The 26362-nt window shown below is 36.2% G+C and overlaps 1 protein-coding gene across 1 annotated transcript in view; it reads left to right on the plus strand.

The window, feature by feature from the left end:
• The window catches only part of RYR2 (ryanodine receptor 2), a 385720-nt gene that overhangs the window by 128319 nt on the left and 231039 nt on the right, over positions 1–26362 (plus strand). The window contains 1 exon segment of the mRNA XM_054514420.1: positions 7452–7472. Within this exon segment, the coding sequence (XP_054370395.1) occupies positions 7452–7472 (21 nt within the window).

The following is a 26362-nucleotide window of genomic DNA, read 5'->3' on the forward strand; positions in this document are numbered from 1 at the left end:
TTTTTTTGTTAATTTATTTTAATAGCTTTTACTTCCTTTATTTATACTGTGATTTTTTGGCTCTGCTGCATGGTTTTCCCTATCTTGTGAGACTGATTGTTTCTATACATTTTTGTCTCATTCCTGTTACTAACAGGAGAGCTTAAATTTGGTGCAGAGCTGATTGACTTACTGACAGAGCTGTCTGCTTACTGACAATAATATCCATATTTTCTTTCCTTCCTTAGTAACATTACTTCTAGAATGTCTGTATTTTCTTCCAAATATCACAATCTTTGCCTTGCCCTCCCCTTTCCTCTCCCTACTCTCCAATCCAATTATGTTAGAGAAGCACTGAAACGGATACAAAAATAACTCATATACAACAAGAGAAAATAGACATCAAAAATATCTTTTATTTAAAAGTCTCAGTAATATTATGGTAAAGCATTTTAATTAAGGCTAGGAGTTTTTTCAGACTTGTGTACTCATAAATCTACGTCAGATTTTATTAGGAGAATGAAAGCATTTGGTTGCACACGTTGTGTATGAATTCAAAGCTGAAGTGTTTCTGTAATATGAAAAAATTTAATTTCACAACCTCTACTCCAATAGTTGACAACTTCATTTTTCAGGAAAATGCTGTCTGCAAAATACCCATTGGTAAGGCAATGTTCTAGCTAAATTGCATCATGAGCTTATTAACTCCCATCTAATCATCCAGTCATGGCTGATTAATCACTCCTCCTGGTGCCTTGTTTTATTAAAATCTGTTTTCTGTGCCACTGGCCAGCAAACTGCTGTCTAATTTCATGTGTAGGATAGTCTTTGCTGTGGATTAAAGTGAAGCCCTTATCCTCTGATCTGAAGAGCTGTGTGAAGGAATCATCACATGCAAGTGTCTTGCATGTATAGTTATCCTTCTGTGTTTAAGGGATGGGGAAAATGTGTGCGTCCTCACAGAGCTGAAAAGCTTTCCTGTGCTTCTAAGACAGAATGGAGCCATTTTGGGATAGGAATGCAACTGTAGCTGGTGGATTTTTGAATATTCAAATCACCTATCTCCAGCTGTGGAACTCTGAATTCATTAATTACTTTGTATTAGTAAGCAGCAAGATAACACGGAGAGCTGGCAGATTTGTCATTTTCTCAGCATGGGAGGAGGGCAGAAGTAATTTCTTCTCTCATGCCAGTGGAAAGAGGTAACACCTCCCATTTCTTTTAATAAGTGTTCTGTATGTTAATGAATAAGCCAAGTTACCAAGGTACTTCCTTAAAAAGAAGTATGAAGATTGGCAGTTAAATGCACTCTTGAAAATTTAAGCTCTCTGATTCACACTACAGTAGCCTAGTTAATAACCTATTTGAAAGCTAACAGCAGCTGTGAATATGACAGGCTGAAAATGTTTTCATTTTCAAATGTTTGCCAGAAGAACCCCCACATGTAGGAAGGAAGAAGCAGAAATGAACCAGAGGTTTCTTGATATAACAAACCAGAGCTGTTTTAGTTCCCTATTACTGACCTGAAAATTTTCTTAATCAAACTTTTGGGCAAAAGGGCCAAGTTATAGTTTTTTATTTCTATACTTTGAGTTTTTTCATTAGTCTAAGGGTGGGCTACAGGTACCAGTCATAACTCACTTGAAATAACAATGCTCAGTAATTTTCTTAATAAATGATTTGAGTAACTCTTTATCAGATGGTGGTGTGTTATAAAGAGGGACAGATTTGCTATGTCCAACAACTTTAGCTTGTCTTTACTGCAAGGTTGGCCATCCCAGGCTTTTGAGTTTACATGAATCAAGTGCTTCTTATTGCAATGAAATAAAGTGACAGAAGGAAGAGGAAGGAGAGGAAGAAGATCTTAGTGTTTAATGCTGTGTGGGTTTTTGTATCATGTAGATGGACATACATACTTGATACCAGTAGAAAACTTTATGAAGAGATGAGCTAGAGTCTTATTCTACTTAAAATACTGACTACACATTTTAGTGATGCCATACTGCAAACAGGAACTGGAAGTAAAACAGTGGGGAAAAAAAGCATGGAGCTTTTAAAGAGAAACACATACTGTCATCTCCTCCTCCGTGCACCTTATTTAGCAGCCGAAGTGATTGTTAGCAGGCCATTTCAAATAAGGCACAAAAAGAATATGGCTTGGCTTTGATCAACTGCACTTTGATCAACTGCAAGTACTGGAAAAGATCAAGAATGGCAGGCGCAGTGTTTTTGCACTCTGCTTATCCTCAGGGTCAAGCAAGGACAGGAATAAAATCGGCATCTATTTCAAATCACAGAATTGTGACACACAAATACTTCTGGCCTGGCACATGGGCCCGTCTTTAGTGTATGTACCATGTTTGGGATGAGGATGCCTGGCATGAAATAAAACATTTTTATTATCCTAGACAAGTTTCCTATTTTGGACATAGATAGCAGCAAGCCTTTTTCTGGCCTTACCATGACCCTTGGAGTGCTAATATGCTCAAAGTTTTCTTTCTAGGGTGATGGTCAGTAGAAAATGATGTTGGGGGGAGAGAAGTTATTTTGTTTACCAGTAACATTTTTTGATCTAAGTTACATGCAGAGAAGGAGTTAAAGCAAATAGACATGAAAGCACAGCTCTTGCAGTGTCTTGATGACAAAAACCTACACTGAAAGACAGCCTTGGGCTGGAACAGAAGGCATATCATTAATTAGCTTGTTAGATATTAAATTCAGGAAGTCAAGGTGTCGATGAAGCTAATCAAGTGTTGTAATAGAAGTAAAGAATACAATTCAATTTGGAATGTAGTTCAATTCTACTTATTCTCACCTTGCTTATCTTTATTAAAGTTTTAGACAAAGATTTTGCTATATGTTCTCAGTTTCCACAAGAGAGAAATGGAAAAAAAAAAAAAAGCAACTTTTAAAATAAGAGTTTGGTTAAGATAAATGAGTTTAAGTGCAGGGGAAGGTATAACATCTACTAGTGAATGATACACATTTCTTCATTGAGATTTCAGTCACAATCCCGTGTGTGGATCATGGCAATATATTATAATTATCATGGCAGTCCTCATAAATTGTTGTAGAGAATGTGATTATCCAGAGTCAGCTGAGATTCTCCTATACACTGTGAAATAAAATTCCTTAGTGTTTTTGTGTGCTGCTCAAGGAGATGAAAGAAAACAGAATACAGAAGCCAGAATTAGGAATGGGAGGATGTTTTCATGGCTTAAAGTAGCTTACTTTGTAGCTTGTGCACTCATAATTAATGCCTCTATATTAGTGGATATTCAGCACATGTTCTGTGATCTTGCTTTCTGTCAAATTTAAAAAATGAAAAAAACTCCTTATAATGCCAGCAAGATCCCTCTTTATTTCTCTGCAGTTAGTTCATGGCTCCTTATGATAAAGAGAAAGTTGGGGGAGCAGAATAACATTTCTGCTCTTTTAACTGGCTTTTATGTCTGGTTAGTGTAGTTCTGGGTATCTGCAGTGCTTGGGAAAAAATGATGAAAAAAACCAGCTTTCTAGTTTGGATTAAATGCATTTAAAATGAAAGCTTGACTGAAAAGATTGGAGCTCTGATGTGCCCCTGAAGAGGAGTCAGCAAGTGCAGATCAATCTGAGTTTTCTGGATTAGCATAGCAGTAAATTATTAGCCAAATAATTGGCTGTATGTTCTTCTTACTAAAGCAACCTGAAATTTTAAGGGAAGTATTAAGACTGTAGTATAGTGCTCTCTTCTAGTTCAAGGAGGGAGATTATTTCATCATTCTAAATGCCATCTTTGATCTTTTGCTTGATTCTTAGAACAAAACTTGTAATCCTTGGGTTTATTTTTATGGCACTACTTGTATATTTTAGATGCCCAGATATATGGGTGCTGTACCATTTTATTATCCACTGCTCTCCAGTTTCAAGTGTCATAATTTTTACTCATTAACTTAGGTGGATGGCTACTTGCTAGCAGTAATTCTTTTGAGCTCAAATTAGTAGCTTTCTGTAAAATGATTATTGTAGTATAAGTAGCTCACAGTCACTAAATAAATCCCAGACATGATATATCCTTCGGTCTTTTCCTAACTCTCATGTTCTCATGGCAAGATAATAATTCCTGTACTCAGAATTGTCATATGGAAATGTACTCACTAAATTATGATATCCAGTGTTAGATAGGGTCATGTTCTTTTTTCTTTTTTCCCCCAGAAAATCTTTGAGTACTCAGGTGCATGAGGAAAAAAAATTTTCTAAGTAGCACACTGCCTTTGAGGTATATATGTTATAATATGGATCCTGCATCCTCTGCTGGAGGAAGTGTTGTAAATCCAGATACTCTTTGGGTAAAGAAAAAGAGGAAAAAAATCAGTATATACATACGTAAACGTTTTATTTTTCCAAAAAATATGACTTAATGGTCAGGAGACAAAATGAGCTGGATGAAAAAATGTTACTGAATTCCAGGGATCTGGGTGTTTTTTCTGATTAGGCAAAAATTCCCGTGCTTTATTAAATAAATGATGGTACTGTTCTTTTGGACTGTGTCTAATGTAAAGTATGATTGGAATGAAGCAATTACTGTGAGATGCCACAGCGGGAGGTAACTTCAGAAGTGACTGCCAGTCCCTTTGTACTATGTCCCCAGCCCATCCTGAGTTTTAAACCATCCTAGACTAGTTGAAAGATCTACACCTCCTAACAGGTGAACAAGTCGGCAAAACCTGAATTATTTATGTAGAACAGGTAATTTCAAGTCCAAGAAAATTAAGCATTTCAAAAAAGAGAGGTAATAAAATGTGGTCTAGTGGAAGAGAATGTTAGAATTTGTTTGCTTGTTTGTTCACTCTCTGGTGTGTATGTGACTTTTCTGTTTGTTTTGTTTTGTATGTTGGTTTGTTTTTTTTTTCACTTCTCCCCTTGGATTAATGACCAATGCATATATAGCAACAGAAGCTTTGAATCTTAGTGTTTCCTGAATTTGGATGGGTACTGGGAAATCCAAGGGAAAAGGGTCCCTGTGGCTGCTAGTCTTGAAGGCAGACAAAAGATGGAGGTGTCAGTGTGAAACAGAATCTGTATTTAGATGTGCTGTGAAGCATTTGCTTGCTTGTTTTCTGAATCATAGCTTGGATCTTAGAAACATGTGCTAGACTGAGGTATCAGCCATTTAATTTCTGCTTATGTGAGCTTTGCATTTATTTTGTGTACATTAGGACAATTGCTCTTGGATATGAGTAATCTTATTTATCTTTACCTAACCTGTGTTCCTAGAAATTTCCAGATGAGTAAATATAATATTCCAGCATGCCTTTTTCCTCCTCCAAGGGAGATACTAAATGACAAGGTCACGAGTCTTCCAGAATAGGTTCCAAAAGCAGACAAAATTTTATTTGAGTAAGTTACACAGAAAAGTCTTAGAATATGTGTCAAAGTGGCCTGTAAGAAAGAAATGTCTTTTTGTGACTTGAGTCACTCAAAGGACTCTCCCACAGATGAAACAGGAGCACAGCAAGACCTGGGAGGGCTCTGACAAAGCTCACAGCAGAAGGCCTATAAAATACAGCTGTAATTACATATGGAGGATCTTATTGTGCTATGCACTGTATCACACTTTCAGAATCAGATCTCTGGATAAATTCATAATCATTCCCATGTAGGTGTCAAACTGTATGCTTTGACAAGTGTACATGCACGATTCAAGTGGCTGTCCTGAGACCCATTCTATTTAAACATGAATTTACCAATGCAGAATTAGTGTGTGCAGTGTATAAAAACTTGGAAAATACTGCACATGACTCACGAAGCTATCTGGTGTCCATAAAAATAAAGTAAGTGGACAATTCAGCAATTATAAGGCAATTAATTGTGAAACTGATAATGGCTGTTGAGCTTTGAGTGGGTTCTCTGATAACAGTTGAGGCTGCCTTGTTCACTTACGCTTTGGGACAGCACTTTCTTCTCAAAGCAGGGCAATAAAGCATGCATCACCTCTTTCTAGCATTGCCACATAGGCAAATTGCTTGCAGTGCTGTTTTCAGAGCGTATAAAATTTTAGCAACACAAAGGATGTATCAAAGGCAGGGTAATAAAAGAAGTACTTGTACATAAATCTAACTTGGCTATTCTTTGCTCCTTTTTTTTAAGACAGTGTAGTTGCTTTTAAGAAAGTGTAGTTGCATTTAGATTTAAATCATTGCTTACTTTTATAACTTGCTGACATCTTATCAAATAATTTCTTATCTTGTATCTGTTTTAATACATTTAGATGTCTTTGAGGAGGCATTTCTGCAGCTGTGGTTGATAACAAAAGTCACAGTAAAGATTGCTAAGAAAATAAATACGGGCAAATCAGAATTTTGTGTAGCACTGAACAAAAACATAAAGCTGCTCTTTAATTGAAATATATATTAAAAGCGAGAAAGTTCACTTTCAATTGAGCTATTTTAACAGATGAGAACTAAATACATTGCCTTTTATTACAGTAATTTCACAAGCAAGTTGACATCCAGATATTACTGGTTTTGAAAATTGCTCCTGCTTTTCTCTAAGCTATCTTAAATTATTTAACTTTTATGTGGCATCTGCTAACAAAAGGTCAATATGTGAATACTGTAAAACCACTGAAGGCATGATATCCTGCAGCATTTTCTGTGCAAAGTCCAGAGAGCAATCTGCTACAGATATGCTGCTCTTGGTGCCAACAAAGTATTTAATAGGCATACTAACTGTTCTAGTAACTGAATTGTGTTCTAGTAGATATTATCAATCCTATCTGAGACTGTAAAATAGTCCAAAGACTTTTTAGAGAAAGTAATTTAAAATCTGTTTCCTTAATGAGTCCTGAAACAGTTTTGGTAATGTAAAACCTTAAGCTTTTGGAGCTATTCTCACTTTCCCTGTAGAAGAAATGGATGACATTTTTATGTGCTGTTCTCTGTTCTTATGCAAGATATTCTCATATGCTGCAGGTTGTAGGGTCAGGGTTTTACAGGTACCCCTAATTTTAACTTTAATATTATAACATTCTTTAAAATGACAAATCATGAATAGCAGCAATGAAACCTTTTCAAGTGAATGATGTTCACTAATGGCAGAGCTTTACTCAAGAGGAAATGGAGAGACGATTTGTAGGATATTCTTCTATATTTGTAGGATACTGTATTTTTGACTGGTTGGTACTGAATACAGTGTGGAAATAATTCAGCATCAGTCTTCCTTTGCTGCCTGTTATCCGATTTTAGAGGGACACTTTTGACTTCTAGAATTTGAAGTGCTTTCCACAAAATAAAGACAGAAAGTGAGGTATTGGCATTTTAAAGAGAAGATGCCAGGAGAATATCTTCATTACTAGAAGCTATAGAATAGAACACATTTTCTTTCATACTAGATACATTTCTGAAAATATGAAATGTTAACTTCAAAATAGACTTTGATATGCTGTACTTAAGGAAAGAGATTTACTGATTTCTTGCTTTTTCTTTCTACAGCTAGTTGATGTGGAAAAATGGGTATGTGATTCTGTCTTTTATTCACTTGATCCCAAATGTTTCATGTTGCCACTGAGTCTAACCTGTCTGTTTTGATACCTTGTGTGTTCATGACCCTTCAACTTGCACGGCTCAAAAAAACTAAAAAAAGAGGCAAATACATGATCATGTAAAATCTGGTCACTCCTGAATTGTCCTACCAAATTTCATGTTCCCACAGTGACTTTTATCTCTTTAAATTTGATCACAGAGTCATGTAATATAAATGTATGATTACTGCCTTTCAGTTTTGAGCCCTGCTGTCTAACGTTATAACTCCATTCTGTAACCCACCCTGTCTTTTCCAGTATAGACACTGTAATCTTAAACTGCATGACAGTAAGATAGTTAATACTGATAAATAATGTGTGATGCTGTGTGTAGCTGCAAATATACAAAATATAGTGATGCAGAATACCTGCTACAGAATAAAAGCAATATTTCCTAGATATTAGCAAATAAAGCACAATTCTCTGCTTAATGTGTTGTTAAGGCCTTTCCTAATGTGTCTGTGTATACCATACATATTTGTTTGGGCATCTGATATAACTCCCCTCCGTGGGACATGTTTATGTGTGTTTTTCTTCAATGTAATCTCTAACACCAGTGTTATGTAAGAGTTAGTGGATGTAAAATGTATGTAGAATTGTTTGTTCACCTTGAAAATATTTGAGGCCTCTCTGAAAGCTTGGACTATAATAGGTCTCCTTGGTTTCATATTACTTAGTTTGGGCTGCACATGACCAGAGGCACCCTCAGGTGTCCTCTGAAATATGGCCAATAACATAACTATAGCACTGGTCTCATTTTATTTCAGCCAGAAATTACAGAATTTTAATCTGTGATTATTACATCTTTGTAGTAAGTAGTGACTCAAGTTAGAGCTTGCCTGAGACTCCTGTAGGTAAGTACATTGTTTAAATAGTGCCTTAGGCTTTTCTGCACTGTTTCTACTGTACTCAAAAATATCTGTGTCATCTCACATAAATAGGTAGATGTTTATAATATTTATTAAACAATAAATGCAGTTAAGTATTAATTTTTGCTAATTGTATCAGTTATGACAGCATTATCCATATTGTGGATCTAGTATTTATGACAACCATCAATTGTTATACAATTGATTTTAAGTGTTTTTAAGACATACTGATGGTCAAGTTTTCTTTTCATTTTGTCCAATTTATAATTATGACTGAGAAAGCTTGGTTATGCATCTTTAGATTCTGTTGTTTTATTCCTATGAAGAATTTTGCTATAAAGAGAAAAAACGGCAATAAAAAGCACGCTCAGTACTATACAGGCACCTCTGCTCATACTCCACAACACATGAAATATTATTGCCAGTATTTTATTTGTGACACTGATGTGGCTTTTTTTTGACTGAAGCATTCATAATCTGTTAATGGAAAATGTAGTATTACTTGCATAAATAGAAATCAGATCTGCTGTTTTGGTGGTTTGGTTTTGGGTTTTTTTTTGGTTGTTTTTTTTTTTGGCTGTTTGTTTTTAAATTCAGAACTTAGTAACATCAAAATCTTGCTTCAGAAAGACTGCTTCATCAAAATGTGTCCTTAAACCATTTTTAAAAGAACTGGTTCCCATGAGAGCAAAGCTAAATGTGTCATTCCAAGTTAAATTGGGTAAAGACTTTTCCTAGTAGACTGATTCTATAATCCAGACAACCTCTCTGGTGGGGGTGGAGTGCATACTGGCTTTACTGTCATACATGAAATTATTCTCTCTCATGAAGCTCCAGTCTGGCCTGTAAAGCAGCTTTTAACTCCCTCTGTAACTCCAGAGTGTTACCAGAGGTCTTATGGTGGACTGGAAGTGCAGTGAATTAATGCAGTAGAAAGCTGGCTGCTGTAAAGCTGCATGCTCACAGGGGTAGACACCTCACTCTAACACATGTATTTCTTGATAAGCCATTTCCCAGCATAGCGCACACAAGGTTAATGCAAGTGTGTTTAGTTATATCTATCTCTGGAAACCTTAAAGCCCAAGCCCAGAGAGAAGCTTTGTGTCAAATTAATGAGCAAATTGCTGTAGGCAGTTTCATGCTGTTCAAAGGATAAGCTAAAGTCGTTCACTTCTGAGCTGTTCTAGCCTATGAAGTGTACTAACAAAAGTTTTAGAAGAAATTACTCCAGTTCCTGTGTACTTCTGTCAAGTGACTATAATTTTTCTTGTGATTTTGTTCCAAAATCATTATTCTACTGAAGGGATGTGCTCTCAGTTGAAGCTGGGTACAAATTAAATGGCTTTAAGATACTTGTTGAACTCTTGGCTTCATCCTTTTGTCTCTGAGCAGGTATGAGTGAAGACTTGTAAATCTGCTTCAGTGCAGACTCAAATAGATTAAAGAATCTTGCCCAATGTAAAACCTAGTGGAAGTAAGGCATCCTGGTTCCCATTTCATATCTGAAAAAGGCTTTTCGGCTTTTTATAAAACTACCAAGGTGGGGAACCCCCAGCACTTGATCAAAGGGATTTATTAAATTTGAACCAAAATTTAGAAGACCCTGAATGTATTTTCTTTACAGAGAAAATGACAGTAATGCAGTAAGATGAAACTGAATAACACATAGTGAAAAGAGTTCATTTAATCTCCCTGACACTTTCTCTCTTTTAATGTATTTATGAAATAAGGGAAATAATTTTATAGTGTCTTTTTCTGTGAATTAGCAATGTGCTTGCAAATTTGTGATCTCAAGGGAGGTGTTGTATACTTGCATACAACAGGACTAATGCACTCATAAAAGCACCTGTGTGTCTGCCTTGCCGTTCAGGATAACTGCTTAGCTCTACAACAGGTATCAGTGTAAGGATAAGAAATTTCCTTGAGTATCTCTGGTGAAGTAATAATTTGGCCTTTTTTACACATTTAACTATATCTAGTTGGTAAATTATTTTGAAAATTTGGCATTAAGAGCCATCCAGAATTATTGTTTTCAGGAGGGATTACTCTGAAGAGCTTTTTACCTGAAAGCAAATGAAGTGTGTTGTTTCTTAAATACAAAGTGCAAGGTACAAGAATTCTCACGTTTATCCTGGCTGATGGCAAAGCTATGCTAGTTACAACATCGTACGATTGTCTTCAGTTTTTGAGACAGAGAAACATCTTCTGCTGAGGGTAATGATAAATTTTTTTCTCTTCTCTTCAAGTAGTAAGTATGTTAGCTCAGCTTTATGCCACTAGTGAAGCTGATTTTCAATTTCTTTGGAGAAAAGAAACTTGCAGAGTAAGAACACCCACTTTAGACACTTTTCAAAAGAATTGTTTTCATTACAGAGACTTCTAAACTGAGAAGTAGTGAATAAATTCTCACTTTGATAGTGTGGACTGGATAAATATAACAAATGGAATTTGACTAGTGGAAACAACCTAGGGTTCTTGTGGAGGCTGGAGTGAGCCACAAAACAAGGCTTCATCAAGGCAAATTATTCAAGTAATACATCTTCAATTCTATTAAAGTAATTAAGTGCACATCAGTACTTAATAATCAGTATGATTTTCAAGCATTAAGTGAATTATATAAGGACAATTTTTTCTTATAATTTCTTGCTCACACTTTGTTAATTTGCTGAAATATAGATTGACTTTTCATATTGCTGTGGGAAAATACATTATTTGTGCACAAATATTTAATCCTCAAATATAAAGAATTTGCATTCAAATTTTAGATGTAACATAGACTGCAGAGGTGGCTCAGTGTAGGGAGTAATATGAGCAGTGTTAACTCAGTTTCATGTACTGAGAACTCAGTTCTAATACATGTCTTGAAGGAAAATGTGAGATAATGCTGTATGATGATGAAGTGAACAGGCATATCAAAATGGAGTGACTATGGAAATGCTGTTTAAAATGTCACACCTGCAGTGATAGTTTCAACCACATCTGTAATTCCATTCTTAGAGTATTGTATATTTTAGCAGATGCTAATTGCAGCCCAAGTCTAATTCACATCAGCAAAATAAACTGATACAAACATTTTCTAATGTACACTATTTAATTTCAAAAGAAATCTATGTGCATATGTATTTAAACTTATCTCAATCAAATAGTGACATTTCCAAATGCATGCTAGGGTTTCTTTGGTGTTTCTCCTTCAGTCCATATTACAGAGCTGAGAATTTCAAGCTGTGTTCTAGGTAGCAATAGTAATTTCTGTGAATTACAGCAAAGTGTCTCAGTTTACTTGTTTTCAGCATTTCTTGGATAAGTTTGTGTAAAGATCTAATATTTTTACGGAGCAAATGGAATACTATAAGAATTCCACAAAAGATATAGTCAGGAGATGATCTCTAAATTAAAGGATTTTTGGCAACTTTTCTATTAAAAAATTCTAAATAAAATAGAAATAATATTTTTTATCTTTGCATCTAGCCAGAAAGCTCAAGAATTAAGGTGAAATTATGATAAATTAGAATAGTAAGTGGTAAGTTACCTGAAAGCTGTCCAAGGAGCCAAGGAATATAATGGCCTCAAACAACTGTAAATATTTATATTAAAAACACATCCTAAATGTGCTCAGATAAGCCTTCAGTAGGCTTTAAATGTCAATTATCTGCTTTATTTTGAGAAGGAGGAAGTAATTAGGAGGATGAATAGAATGATGGGTGTTATATTCCTCAAATATAATGATTTGAAATTCTGCAAAGGCTTTTCTATTGCTTTTCCTTTTTCAAGTACTCTTCCAAGCCAGTAAGGTATTCCAGCTGCTGAGTGCTCAGTGCATTTTCTTCATGAGGATATTTGTTTGATGCTAAGCACTCACATTTGTCCCTGAAAGGTCAGATAGCATATGCAACTGAAGACTTAATGAGAGGAATATGATTATCCTGTTGTTGGTTACATTCAATCACCAGTCCTACCTCTCAGGACAACTTCTGAAAAAATTGAACACTGAAGAGATGCATTGCAAATTAGAGGACACTGATTTCTTTAACAAGAGAAGGACAAAGTGGTAATTTCAATGCATCTAGTCATCAAATTTGCATTGGTCTCACTTGTACAGGATTTACTGTACTCACTGCTTACTCACTCCCTTCACCCAGTCACAGTGGATTGCTCTTGCCCGTCATTCCTAGTCAGGCTCACTTCGACCTCCAATACAGTCAATTGTTGGGATCTCCCTGTCTCTCCAGAAATACAAATGGGAATTGAAGGTATTAAAACTGGTGTATACTAATGTATACTAGAGCATTTTATCACTGTGGGTCTGATGAGACAAACCGTTGGATCCACACAGTCCCAGTAAAATCCAGAAAAGTCCAGTTGTCCTTTTCATCCATCTTTCTGTGGGCGAGGTCCTTGTAGTCCTAGCACTAGTTTTGACTACTCACTTGTAAATATGAATCAGAAGTCCCTTCAATTAAGAGTAAGATCAGCCCTTCTGCTCTGGGGAATTTCCCACAGGAAACTGGACCAGCAATTTTCCTGGAAGAACCCCATTTGTGATTGTTTTTCCTTGCAACTCACATATTTGTGCCTCTAGGACTGAGGCAGGTTTTCCTCCTTAGTTCTCCTCTTTGTGGTCACTCAGGTCAAACTTTAGGGTGGAGTGTACTCACTGTGTCCTCTCTTTTGAGCAGAGGAAAGCTTACTCCTAATAGTTGAGTTACTGGTCCATACAGGTGGGGAGTTGGATCTCTGTGCTGCTGGACCAATTTTTCCACAGCTGACATGATAAAGGAAAAACGATTTTCTTCATTTTACTGGAGTTGGCCAGCTAGTTCATCCACCTCCAGCATGGCTAATTTCCTCAGGTACTGGATACCTTTCTCAGTGGTGGTCCACTTGCCTAGGTGGCATATAATATCTTTCTTGAAGGGATACTTTTCTTTCACATCGTATAGAAGTTGCCTTCAGAACCTAAGGACTATACCCTTTTTCCAACCACTTTGTTTATCAAAGAAAGGAATCCCAGCTGTTTTGCTTCCTGACCCTCTAATTCTGGGCTGCTGCTCCCCTTTTCCCAACATAGGAGCAGGAAGGTGACAATGGGCTTACCTAGACACTAGCTGAAGGCTTTTCACACATCTCACAGCTCATTCAGGGAAAGAGATCAGTGGTCTGCACCTCATTTGTGAGTTTTTGCTCTTTCTTCTCCCTTATCAGTGTCTGCCTCTCTCCCTCCTCCTGTTCTTATGGTGGCCCTGCTTTGGGATAGTCTGCCTTGTTCATTTTTTCCTCCTGCTCCCTCTTAGAAGATGCTCTTTCATCCCTTACTTACCTCACTTTTGCTTCCAATATTTCTTTTTGTGTACTGAGAAGACTGACACTGGCATCTGTTGGTTCTTTGGTTCAGCTGCAGTGCCAGTGCTGTGGTAGCTGCAGAGCCTGTCCTTTTGCCATCAGATCCAGAGACCTTCTCTGCCCCTTGAGGGTACTGAATAATGTTGAACAGAGCTCAGTAGGCCTGAGTCAGGCTAAAGTATGTGATTTGTGTCTTTCTGGAATCACCAGGATGACAGAATACCTTTTCCAAATATTTTACTAGTTTCTCAGTATACTGCACTTGTTCAGAGGTGTAATTGCAAAATGTTGGAGGTGACCATTGTCCTAGGCACTTGTGTATTCTATCCCACACACCCTGCCACTCATCACTATCCAGCCTCAGCACAGATCTCTGGGTGGTATTCTTAAATAGTTGTTTAACCTTAAACAAGACCTGAAACACATTCAGGAGTTCTAGCAATAGGAACATGCTGGTTCGAACATCCTGAGAATATTCAAAATTCTCAAGCACTGTTGTAATTAGCCTGGAGAAGGGGAAGATGGAAGAAGGTATTTCCCCATAGATTGGCTCTCCTTGAAGTAAAGATAAACAATGTAATTATTAGTAATTTCTAATAGATGGTTCCTGTAATACAGAAGTGGTAGCAATGCTGTGTACCAACCCCAGGTTAGTCTCACAACCCTCAATTTAACCTGTCCTAATGCAGTGTTACAAAATACAACAAAATAATGGCATTAATCCAGCCCCCAGAGCTGATAAACAGCATGGCAGGGAACATATACCACAAGTAAGATATGTTACATAGTTCAACTTTGAGAACATGTACAGCAGCTGTAAGAAAGATGGCCTTTTTATCAAGGCTGGTTTTAATAGGATGGGTGTGATAGTTTTAATCTGAAAAAGGGTCATTCTATATTACATATAAAGAAGTTTTTTATGATGAGAGTGGTGAGACACTGGAACAGGTTGCCCAAAGAGGTGATGGATGCCCCATCCCTGGAAACATTCAAGGTGAGATTGGATGATGCTCTGAGCAACCTGTTCTAGTTGAAGATGTCCCTGCTCATTGTGGGAGTTTGGACTAGATGATCTTTTAAGGTCCTCTACAACCCTAAACTTTCTATGATTCTACATTTCCATGGACTCTGAGAGTAAAAAAGTCAACATTGTGACCAGAGACTAATAAACTAATAAAAGGAATGCTTATAAATAATTTTTATAGCATGCTCTGGTCAGATCTATTCTTATCTCAACCCTTTGTGCCCCATTTTGGGCTCCAGAAAGACTGATGGGTTTAAATCTGCAGGCAGTTAAACACCACACTGCTAGGCTCACTGCCTCCCCAACCACCAATAGGATGAGGGCAAGAACTGAGAGAAAAAAAGCAAAGTTTGTGGGTTGAGATAACGACAGCTTAATAGGACATAAAACAATAATAATCTTAATGAAAAAAGAATTAGAATATTCAAAGCAAGTGATGCACAATGCAATTGCTCAGCACTCACCAACTGATGCCCAGCCAGTTCCTGAGCAGTGGCCCCAGGCCAACTTTCTCCCCACTTTGTATATAAAGCATGACTCTATATGGTGTGGAATATCCCTTTGGCCAGTTTGGGCTGGCTGTTCTGGCTACGTCTCCTCCCAGCTTCTTGTGCTCTCCAGCCTGCTCCCTGGCAGGGTGATAAAAGAACCTGAAAAGTCCTTGACTTACTATAAACACTGCTTAGAAACAGCTAGAATATGTGTTACTGACACTGTTCTCATCCTAAATTCAAAACACAGCACTGTGCCAGCCACTAGGAAGAAAATTTACTCAGTCCCAGACAAAACCAGGACAGGAAGTTAGAATGACTTTAGAAATTTGAAATTATATGTGTGTTCTATCTGTTTAATTTTCATATATGCATTCTGAATTGCTAGCGTTAGTCCAGAAGCTTATGTGAACAATTGTTCTGAGACACACAGAACAAGTGTTAAGGAGCAGGAAGTTCTGCCCTCTGCAGAGAATGAGTTGAAAATATTTCTTGTGTAACAGCTTATTGCATACATAAAGTACATAATTTCTGCTGGTTTTTTTCTTTCTCTCTTTTTTTCTTCCTAAGCTGAAGAGTTAAAGTAAGCATTCTCATTTAGCTAGCAAGCGATTTGGTCTAAAAATCTTGGAGAATGTTCTTGCAGAACGGTATGATGGGAGCATGACAGGAGTGTCCAGAAGCCTCTGTGCTGGCCATTTGTTTGCAGCTGTGGCCCTCACAGGTCATGATATGTAACTTTTCAGGCTTGGCCTGAACTTTCACAGGGCATTTGCTTTGCATTTGTGGGCATTAGTTATGTTTAAGTATTTGCGATAACATTTCAGAGTATGGTGTTTTTTTAAAGCGATAGATAGACAGACAGACAGATAGATAGATATGTGTTCAAACTGCCCTAACCCACTGTTGTCTTTCAGTTGTTTCTTGTGGGGATTATTCATAGCACATTTTAGCTCTAAGAATCATCTGTAAATTATCTTAAAAATTATTAAGGAACCAAAGCAGCTCTAAAGCACATGATATGACTGACCCAAATAGATGACAATTGCTTCTCTTGCATTTGCTATAGTTCATTTAATACTTCAGCTGAAGAGAATGAATTGTTATATCTGGTCCTTCAAAAAATTCAGCACAAGAACCTGCTGTATCATTTTAGTAATCAATAGAAGATACAAATTATTCACTTTAATTTGAAGGTAGTTAAAAGATTACAATCAAGCATTTAAGTAAATTATCAAAAAGAGAACCAGAAGATTTTACAAGACTGTTGTTTATTGTACTTGTAATGTGAGGAAAAAAAACGGGGTTATATAATTCACAGAATAAAATTTTATATATGAACGGCAGCTGGAAGAAACTGAGGTCTTTTGATAGATCTAATGTCCTTGATAAACTGACAGCATGTTGGCAAGTGAAAGTCTCTATTGACAAATACAGACTTTCACAAATCGGAAAGGATTAATTTGAATTAATCATCTACATAAATTGTTTATGTAGTAATGAATTTACACACATCCCACTGTAGTAAGCTCAGCAAAGATTCCTGGTTAGTTTCTGGAACCACCCAGTAAAAGCAGCAAAATTTCTGTGATAACTACAAAGCTATACTGATAACAACCAAATAGCCCTAAAAGAAGAGAAGGAGAGAAGTCTTTGAACATTTTAAGATTATTAGATTATAGGGTTTTTTTTTCTTTTAGCTCGAACATCTTGTACATCTTTGAGAACAGATACTTCTCTTTAAAAAAGCACATACGAAATGAAAGCAGCCAGCCTTGCTTGGAAGCTCTCCAGCTAGATTATCTTTTCATTTGGGATAGAGACAAACTTCAGTCCTCAGTTTCAACCTTTGTGATATCAGAACATGAACTGATGAGGTCAAAAGGGGAAAGGTGGCCATAAATCTCTGACAAAGAAAAGAAAATCACTGCATGTAACACATTACTCTCCTTTTATTCTTAGGCAACCTTCATGAAAATTTACCTAAAAATTTCCATAATCTTCTAGCATCAGCCATGTGGCACTTAATTTTTTTAAACCGGTGCATGAAGTCTTACTAATGTTTAACTTTTCTTAATTTATTTTGCATTTGCATACAATATGTTACTACAATAATGGTGTTGCTCTTCAGCAGTGCACTTTGAGTGCAGGATTTAACAACTCACATTGTACTTTTTAGGAACTCATCAGAACAAGTTGTTTAAGATGATCAGACATGGCTCCTGTTTTGCTTGTACTGTGTTTAATCTTTAAGCAAAGGGAGTCTCATGAGCTATATTATTTCAAGTTAAGAAAAATCTGAAAAAACTATTGCAACAACAAAAAAAGGATAAAGTCTTGTTCAGAGTAGCTGTTTTGCTTTCTAGCATGAGCTATAATTATGTTAATTGCAATGATAAATGTTCCTTTTAAATGTGGTTTCTAGTGAGTGTATCCTACTCCCTTTTTCAGGGGAAACAAATCCCATTTTTATGCACCTGAAAGCAAATGTTCATTTCACATTTTCTCTTTTTTTTCCCCTTCTCATGGATCTACAGAAATTTATGATGAAGGTAAGGAAGTTAAACATTTGGTATTATACTTCCTATGTATTCCTACAATTTAATGAATTCTATTTATTAATTTTTAACAACAGCATCAAATTCACTTTCTTGAACATAAAACATACTGAATTAAAAAATTGAATTTAGAAACTACGATGACTCTGGTTTGTTTTGGGGTTATGATTGTGAAGGATCAAAGGCAGACTGTGGAGAAAGGACTTTTGTCCGCTTTCTCTAATTTTCACTTCATACTAATCCTTTCAATGGCAGTGTAGCATTACATGGTAAATACAAAGTCTTGACACAATGAATAAATAAAAGAAGTTACCGTAAAACTTTTTGGAAAGCAGGGACAGCACATTGTTTCTTCTGTCACAGTAATGCTGTTTGGATGGTTTTGTGTCTCACCTGTGGAGTGGTTGGGCATTTGGGATGCCCATTTGGATGCCCATTTTTGGGATGGGGCTGTCACTGGCATTTGCTGGTGCTCAGTTTCTTGGGGCTGTTGTTTGTCTTTTTTTTGTCTCATTAAAAATATGACAAAGCACTTGAACCTCCAAGCATTTTGAATAACTGAATAATTGTTAATAACAATTACCTGCAGTTTTCTCCAAAATGTGTTGCTTATCCATTTTCTACTTTAATTACCAGTCTATTCCCAATTCAACATATAAACTGATTTCTTTACTGATTTTCATCCCCTAAGAGTTTTCTTTTCTATGGTATGGTCTTGCTTCACTGTCACTCTCCAAAAGTGAGCAATTCTTAGCTAGATAAGCAGTTCTATTTTAAGGACTGGATTTAATGATGTCAGAGGAGTTTTCTTAGCATGATTCCTCTGCTGATCCATCTTTTCTTCCCACTCGGCTCTCTTATTCTTTATCTGTGAGTTTCTTTCTTGAGTGACAAGGATGATTCACATTCCTTTTACTGTTAAACAACAGAAAAAGCTTAGTCACGATCCTTAACCTGCGAAAAATGCCTCCCTCCTCCACTTATTTAGCTCTAAAATAACCAGGAAGATTTTTATTATTTCTTCTATGTTCTATGCAGATAAGGAGGAGGAGAATAGGAGAAGAGAAATCCTCAGTAGGCTAAAGGAGAAATCAATAAATTTTATCTTCCTGGGTGATTTCTTTTCCAAAACACTGGAAGTGCTTGAAAGTAGGCATTTGTAATGGAAGTATTGCCTCACCCATAAATATAAATCTTTGTTTTACATATAAATCTAGAAGCAGACAATCAATATTATTTACTTTTGATGAATTTTTACTGCTGTGTCTGCTATTCATTGTTGTGATGTTTCCCATTGCTAGGAAAGTGAAAACATAAATGTAGTGTCAAAAATATTAATAATGAAGTATATTTGAAGTGTTTCTAATTCTGCCTTCCAACAGGTCAATATTAGCAAAATTGGGATCGTTTAGCATGGTGCTGGCACAAGTATTTGTCATAATTTCTAATTATCCCAATCTTTTTAATGTAGATAGTAAAATATTTCTGTGTTCTGTGAATAAGACACGCTTATAGGGTTTTTTTGGCCAGCTGATTTATTCAAATTCAGATTTTTATGTGATATTTATATAGAACAGAATTACATGTTGTGATGCAGCTTTAGATTCAAGCCATTTTTAGGAAACCTATAGTTTAGCTGAAGTCTTTTTTCTAGTTCTTTTGGTTTTTTGGCCTGCCACAAAATCAGAGGTAACTGCTGATCAAGTTAATAAAAGAAGTTTGTTTTGTTGCTTTTTTCTTGCTTTTTTTCTTACTTTTTTTTCTTGTTACAGCGGCCATCATTATCTGGGAGTAGGTATCAGCAGTCATCAATCATACTAATCTCTATGGCTGAATTTTTTCAGCATTTGCTGTTTGATAGTGAATTTCACAGAAAGTCTATAGTGGTTTAAGAGTAAAGTATCAAGACATGAATATGTATTGCATATGTAATGTCTTGAGAGGTTCAACTTCCTGTTTGTTTTCATGTAATGTGGTGTGTAGGCTACAGTGAGACAAAGAAAGGGATTTTAGGCTGTTTAAATTCACCCTTTGATATTGCTCTTATGTGATAGGAGCAGAGTGAGGGAATATTTGCTCGATGCCTCCTGTCAGTGAACTGATTTACTTTGTATCTTTAAATTTTAAGCAACCAAATTCTAGTTGTTTGGTGCCAACTACTGGAAACAGCAACCCGAGAGCACAGTGATTGCAAAAGGGTTAGGATTGTTGTTTTCTTCCATAGAAGAATTCAAGGGTTCTGGGCCTGGATGCTGTAACTTTGGAAAGGAAATTCTGTCTGTTTTGTATCAAGATTTTAAAATACAAATGTATACGTCTATGAGCAAGAAGAAGATGTAAAAATTCTTGGCTTAGTCTCTGTAGCTTTTTAGTCTTTACTGCTTGCAGTATTTTCAAGTTCTCTGATGTTGCTAGAGATTTAATTTCCCAGTGTTAGTATTCCAAGCATCAGTTGTTTAGTTTTGCCTGACTAATCTTGTCTCGCAAGCCTTCTAGCTCTGTTCCAGGGTTACTTCACAAATTCTGCAGTGATTCAGACTGTTTCCACACACTCTATTTTTCACCACTGCTTGGGTTTTCTGGACTCTGCTTGGCACTCATCTGGCAAAACTGAAATGCCAGACTTAGAGCCATGGCTATCCTCAACTCTCTGTGTAACCACAAGCAGAATGCTCAGATTTTAGGTAGGCTGAATTACTGACCAAAAGGGCCTTTTTTCTATCTGCTGGCTATTTAGTTGCCTTCAGCGGCATTAATCTGAGTGTTTTGTCATCAAGTGTATTAGGTCTGGCTGAGATGGAGTTTGTTTTCCCCACAGCAGCCCTCACAGTGCTGTGCTTTGCATTGGTGTCGATAACACACCAGTGTTTTGGCTATTGCTGAGCAGCACTGGCACAGCATCAGCACTGTCTCTCCAACATTCCACCTTTCATCTGTGGGCTGATGTCAGAAAGATCTTGGAATAGGACACAGCTAGGACACTAGACCTAAATTTACCAAAGGAGTATTCCATACCATATGATGTCAACTCATATATAAAAGCTATGAAAAGGAGAAAATGGAGGCATTTGTTGTTTACAACATTTGTCTTTTGGAGCAACCATGATGCATGTTGAAGTCCTGCTTCTGGAGAAGTGACCAGACATTTCCTGATGATGGGGTGTAGCAAATAAATTTTTTTCTCCCTTGTATACATGCATGACCTTTCACTTCTTCTTTAGTAAACTGCTTTATCTCTCCTGTTTGCCATCTTACTTTTTCTCCCCTGTAAGAAGATGGGAGCTGAGATGAGGAAGTGACAAAGCAGCTTAGGGGCCACCTGGCATCTAGCCAAAGTCAACCCACCATATGAAAATTTTTTTTTAGCTTTTCATTTCCAACTTTTCATGTAATTGATCATAGTAGTATTAAGAGAACAAGCCTTCCTGTGTTTTCCAGCTGGCTGTTGCTTGGTATCAGAAAGAAGTTCTCATTAGTAATTTGAAGCTGTGTTCAGAGTGAAAGAGTTTAGACAGTATGTACTTGTGGGGAGCAAGAGGTCTCGTTGAACACTTGCCTGTTGTGGCCTCCTATTCTACGCAGCTTGTAGAACTGCATCACTGCTGATTTTAGATAAATACTGCCCTCCATCAACATTGGTCTACAACAGATTGAGAAATTGCACATTAATAATGAAATCAATAGGTGAATAGATATTACATTGCTATGGAAATATTTTGAGAATCATCTCCTCTACAAAAATTATTGTAGTGTCATTCAGATATTTATGCGTAGAATCATGGTGGGATGGTTTTAAACTGTGGGACATTGTTCCCTCCTATCCCTCCCAGGTCCCTTTATTAATTTCCTGATTCCTTTCACTTCATGACTAATTCTGCCATCTGGGGTTTTCCTTCTTCTAAGTAAGGATTCAAAATTTTCAAGATTTACATGTATTCCACATCCTTTCAATAATTTTTATTTTCTTGCAAGTTGCTTAAATAGAAAGCTTTAATTTGCTTAAATGTAGGAAGTTGCAAAGAATTTTATATAAACAAAACACATTTCTTGTGCAGTCACTGTTTCTTTCTTCAGCATCTTGATAAAGGCATTGATGTCAACAGCCTTACATCTCTGATCATGACACAGGTTGTTTCAGACTGGGAACACCAGTCTGAAATACACTGAAATACACTTTTGCTCAGAATACATGGTTGCTTTTTTTCATGCCAGTAAATGTGGTCAGACCCGGGTTTCCTATTTGATTTCTTTCTAATGGATCAAACCCAGAATTTCAGAATGTAATCAATTCTCTTGAATGAAAGAATTCACAGCTGCAATGTGGGTCCTGGGGAAGGGACTTGGAAAAGATTTTGTCACTGGAAGAACATTTCCTTTTTTATGTAAATATAATTCTTTAGCATTTCCATCAGTGGTGGGTGCAATATCCTGCTTGGTTTATTTCTGTAGTGGTGGTAGGTTTACATTTAAAAGGGTTCAAAACAGGTAACTGTAGGCTAATCTGTATTTAATTCCATACTTCTGGTTATGCATTTAGTTTAAGTTTCTAGATTTAGAAATAGAAGTATTTTTTGAATAACTTCATGGTTTTCTAACAGTAAAAGCTCCTGAACTCCATGAAACTTGAAACAACATCCTTGTGATGGTGAATATGATGCCTTTTGTATTCATATTTGCAAGTGTTTTTATGGAAGTATTGGTGTCGCATGTTTAATGTGCTGTTGTCTCCAGCATCTAAGTTCAAGATGGCCAATGTCAATATATTCCATTTTAATGAAGTGTGAGTAGTCAAACCTTTAAAGGACATTGTTTTATTCTAATGTACATATGAAACAACCATTAATAGTCATATTTGAAACTTCTAATGGTGTCTTACAGTAGTTGCCTTGAAAAACACTTGTGAAGAAAAATGGGGCGCATGTCGCTTCTTTTATTTTACCACCACTTTACCATATTCAGTGCCATGAAAGCAGTTGTGTAGTATTTTTTAGAAACCCATTAAAAGCAATATTGGTTGGTCATAAGTTCCATCTAGACTATTAGGGCTGGATCTGGGGCACAGAGGAAATACAAGGCTGTACAGCTGATTGTGGTTAAGGCATGCTATACCATAACTGTAAGTTGTATGGACTGCAGTTTTGAAGGATTTACTGATGTAGTTCATTCTTTCATTTGATTTTTAAAAAAATATTTTTGAAGTCTATCAGAGCTATTTTTCCTCACACTTTAGTCTTTGTACTGTCATTTTCCATATAGCACATCAGTAACTCCATTCTAGTAATATGGATCTCTCATGGAATGAAGCAGGAAAAGCCTTTACATTCTTCTTAAAAAACTTGCCATGTTATTTTGTATGAATGTTTCTGGAGTGTGAATCAGTTCCTGTGTGACACATTCAGTATTTTTAAATTGCTTTTGTGGGTGACTAGACTTGTTTGAATAATCATGTGTTAAATGTAATTACTGTCAGGCTTTCTTAAGCATTTTATTTCTGAATAATAGCATTACAGAAGCTTTTTCTTTACATATACAAAACATTTAAATAATTGTCTTATTTAAATACTTCTAAATGCTTTTACATGGTTCTCTCTCTGGTACCTCCCTGAAGATCAGAACTTTTTCCTCTTTTCTCACACATTTGAAGCTTGTGCAGACCTGTGAAGAAAATTCAGCTAAAAAATCAGCATTTGCTTGCAGTAGAGTTCTCACTGGTCTAAAGGATGTTTTTGTCTAGTAGACATAAGGCTGTTAGTATAAAAAGAATGGAAGGGCAATGGCTGACTCAGAATCATGGATGCCACAAGATTATTCACCATCCTCTAAAAGGTCTCATTGTGAGGTTCCCAAAAGCACAAATGGTTTTAAAACATGTATTCATGTGACCATGGTTAATATCCTGCAGCTTCTCATGTATGTCCAGGAATGCAGCAGTGCAGCCATAGGCACAGTAGTGCAGGTGCTGTTGTGTGAGTCTTTTGGTCTGTGAGGGGATGGATTACATGTCTGTCTGTGCCTGTGACAGTCATGTATGTGCAAAGTTGCACTCCTACAAAGGGGTGGTTGAATCAGGTATAACATAACTTACTCCATATTGGGTTGGTATTTGTGGTAAAATTGATCTTTTTTTTCCTTCTATATTTGCACATTTTACTACATAGCTTTCGGGTTGTAGGTTTTGAGTGCTTTTTGGCATTTTAATCCTCTTTCTATTAAGAAAACATGGAAAATATATTTCCAAATTTTAGCTTATTATTTTTGATTTTGCTTTACGATAACATTCTTTTCATCAAATTAAACAGCTCAGATCTTAATAATCTGTCATCGCCTGGTCTTCCACTGTATTGAATTTGAAAGCTGTTTATATTTTTTGAATGCTAATTTATTCAGCTCTAATTCTTGTTGTTCTGTTCTAAATTGCCTTTTCTTTAGAAATGACTTTTGGGTAATGAGATGACTCCAAATTAATCTTGTATTCCAGCTGCAGAAATATTGCATTAGAGATGGGCAGTTTACATGAAGTTTTCACAAGCAGTGTGAATTTGTCAGTCCCGTATGCTTTCAATCTGAAATGATTATCTTTAGTGTTTGCCAGTTCTGAAAACTTTTTTGTATACCCCACATTCTTGGGGAATAAAATGTGAAGAGTTTTGTGTTAATATAATTGACACTCCTGAATACAATAGCTTGTAGTATTTCAATGGATAAGTTATTCTTTGAAAACAAATGTATTTTTATTCAGCTTGATTTTATTTGAAGAATAACTATGAATGTATTGTTCAACTTGGAAATTACTCTGAAAATTGGAAATTTTGAACATAAAGAAAATAAGACTCATGATAAATAACGTGGTTGTTAGTAACTGCCTTGCATTATAATGCCATTCATACATCTGTGCAAAAATCTGTGGGCATTATGGATTGAATTAGTCAGCATTGTGGCTTCCAAGTATTCTTACTTGCAGGGTCTTCTGAAATGTTATTCTTGCAATATTACAGTAAATTTGGTAAAACTTTAGCGTCAGATATCATCTTGAATGTAGCATCTTTGCCACAGAAGTCCAGTTATTAAATTTAATTTTTTTTAATGTAGAAAATTTAAAAGTTTTCTGCTGGAAATGGAACAGATAATTTTAAAAATCAAAGAGTATTTCAGTAGGCAATCATGGTCCAACAGCTACTTGCTGTGCTGGTTCTGGCATGAAGATAAATGCTGAGTATGTAGTTATGAAATGAGCTGTTAAAATAGGAAATGAACTTAGAGGTATGTACAGTCCTGGAGGACAAGCTCCGAAATGGAAGGCAGTTTCATGGAGCCATCCTTGCTTACTATCCTTTTCTGTATTTTTCTGTTTCATCTTTTCCCTTTGTCTCCAAAAGAATGTTTTTTTCTCAGAAAAAGGGTTTCTCTCAGAAACCCTTAAGTGGAAAATGCTGTAAATGTTTTTTACATTTAAGAAACAAACTGCAGACTTGGTTGCATTCTTCTAATGGACAAAGTAATACTAATTAAAAAGAATTGCTTTAATCCTCTTGGAAAAAAGAGGATTGGAAAATCCTCCATTTTTCTCAAAAGTGTTTGAATTTTTTAGAACCTACCTTTCTTCTGTTCAGCTACAAGTGAGAATTTAACAAAATAGGTGCTAGACAGACAAATCAATATAGCCAAAGTAAAGGCAAGCTAATATTGCTGTGATTTTGTGGGTTATGCTGTTCTCAGCTTTTGTGCAACAGGCAATCAAATCTTTACGTTAGATATCTAATTTATGGGATAGTAAAATAGAATACTTTTGATAAAAATACTGGTGAAATTTTGATGTTTTGTTTGTATTACTGACTTTGTTACTTGGGTACCTATGTGTGCTGTTGATAAAGTTTGCAGATAAATCTGAAATGCTGGTAGGGCAGTGTGTTCACAGCAGTTTTTTCTCTCTTCCATAATGTGATGAGTAGCAGACATTCAGTGCTCATCTTTGGCACAGTGGGCCTGGTATTATCAAATGCCTTTTTCTTTCCTTGTGCCTTTGGAAAAAGTGGTGGTGCTAATGGTAGTTCAGAGCTAAGTCTTCATATCTTATTGTCAAGACTGTGCCTGTGACAAACTCCATGACTTTGACTATTTCTTAGCAAAAATTCATATCATTCAGTCTTCCAAAGAGATTTTTCAATGTGGCTCCCTGCATTTTGGCCACTATGCAGTTTGTTGACAGTCAAAATGTACCTTGTGTCCATCAAGCTGCTCTTTTCTCAATAAACATAAAAGCCAGAAACTCTTGGCAGTTTCTTAAAAATGCTAAAATTGTTACCTTTGAAGTGCTTGGTGCTTCACCACCTACCCCTCTTGTTTTATTCCTTGACCAAGTAATTAAAAGTTCAATAAATGCTAACGCATAAAAGATAAAGAAGGACAACAAATAAACAAGGAAGGGAAATAATTGTGTGTTGCTATCATAGCCATTCAGTTAAATTGATCTTCAGCACTGAAATGTAGCTGCCAGAGATGTAAGACAGTATGATTTTTTAAAATGTATTTTGTAATGAATC

The sequence above is a fragment of the Molothrus ater genome, chromosome 3 (assembly GCF_012460135.2).
Source record: "Molothrus ater isolate BHLD 08-10-18 breed brown headed cowbird chromosome 3, BPBGC_Mater_1.1, whole genome shotgun sequence".
NCBI classification, from domain to species: Eukaryota; Metazoa; Chordata; class Aves; order Passeriformes; family Icteridae; genus Molothrus; species Molothrus ater.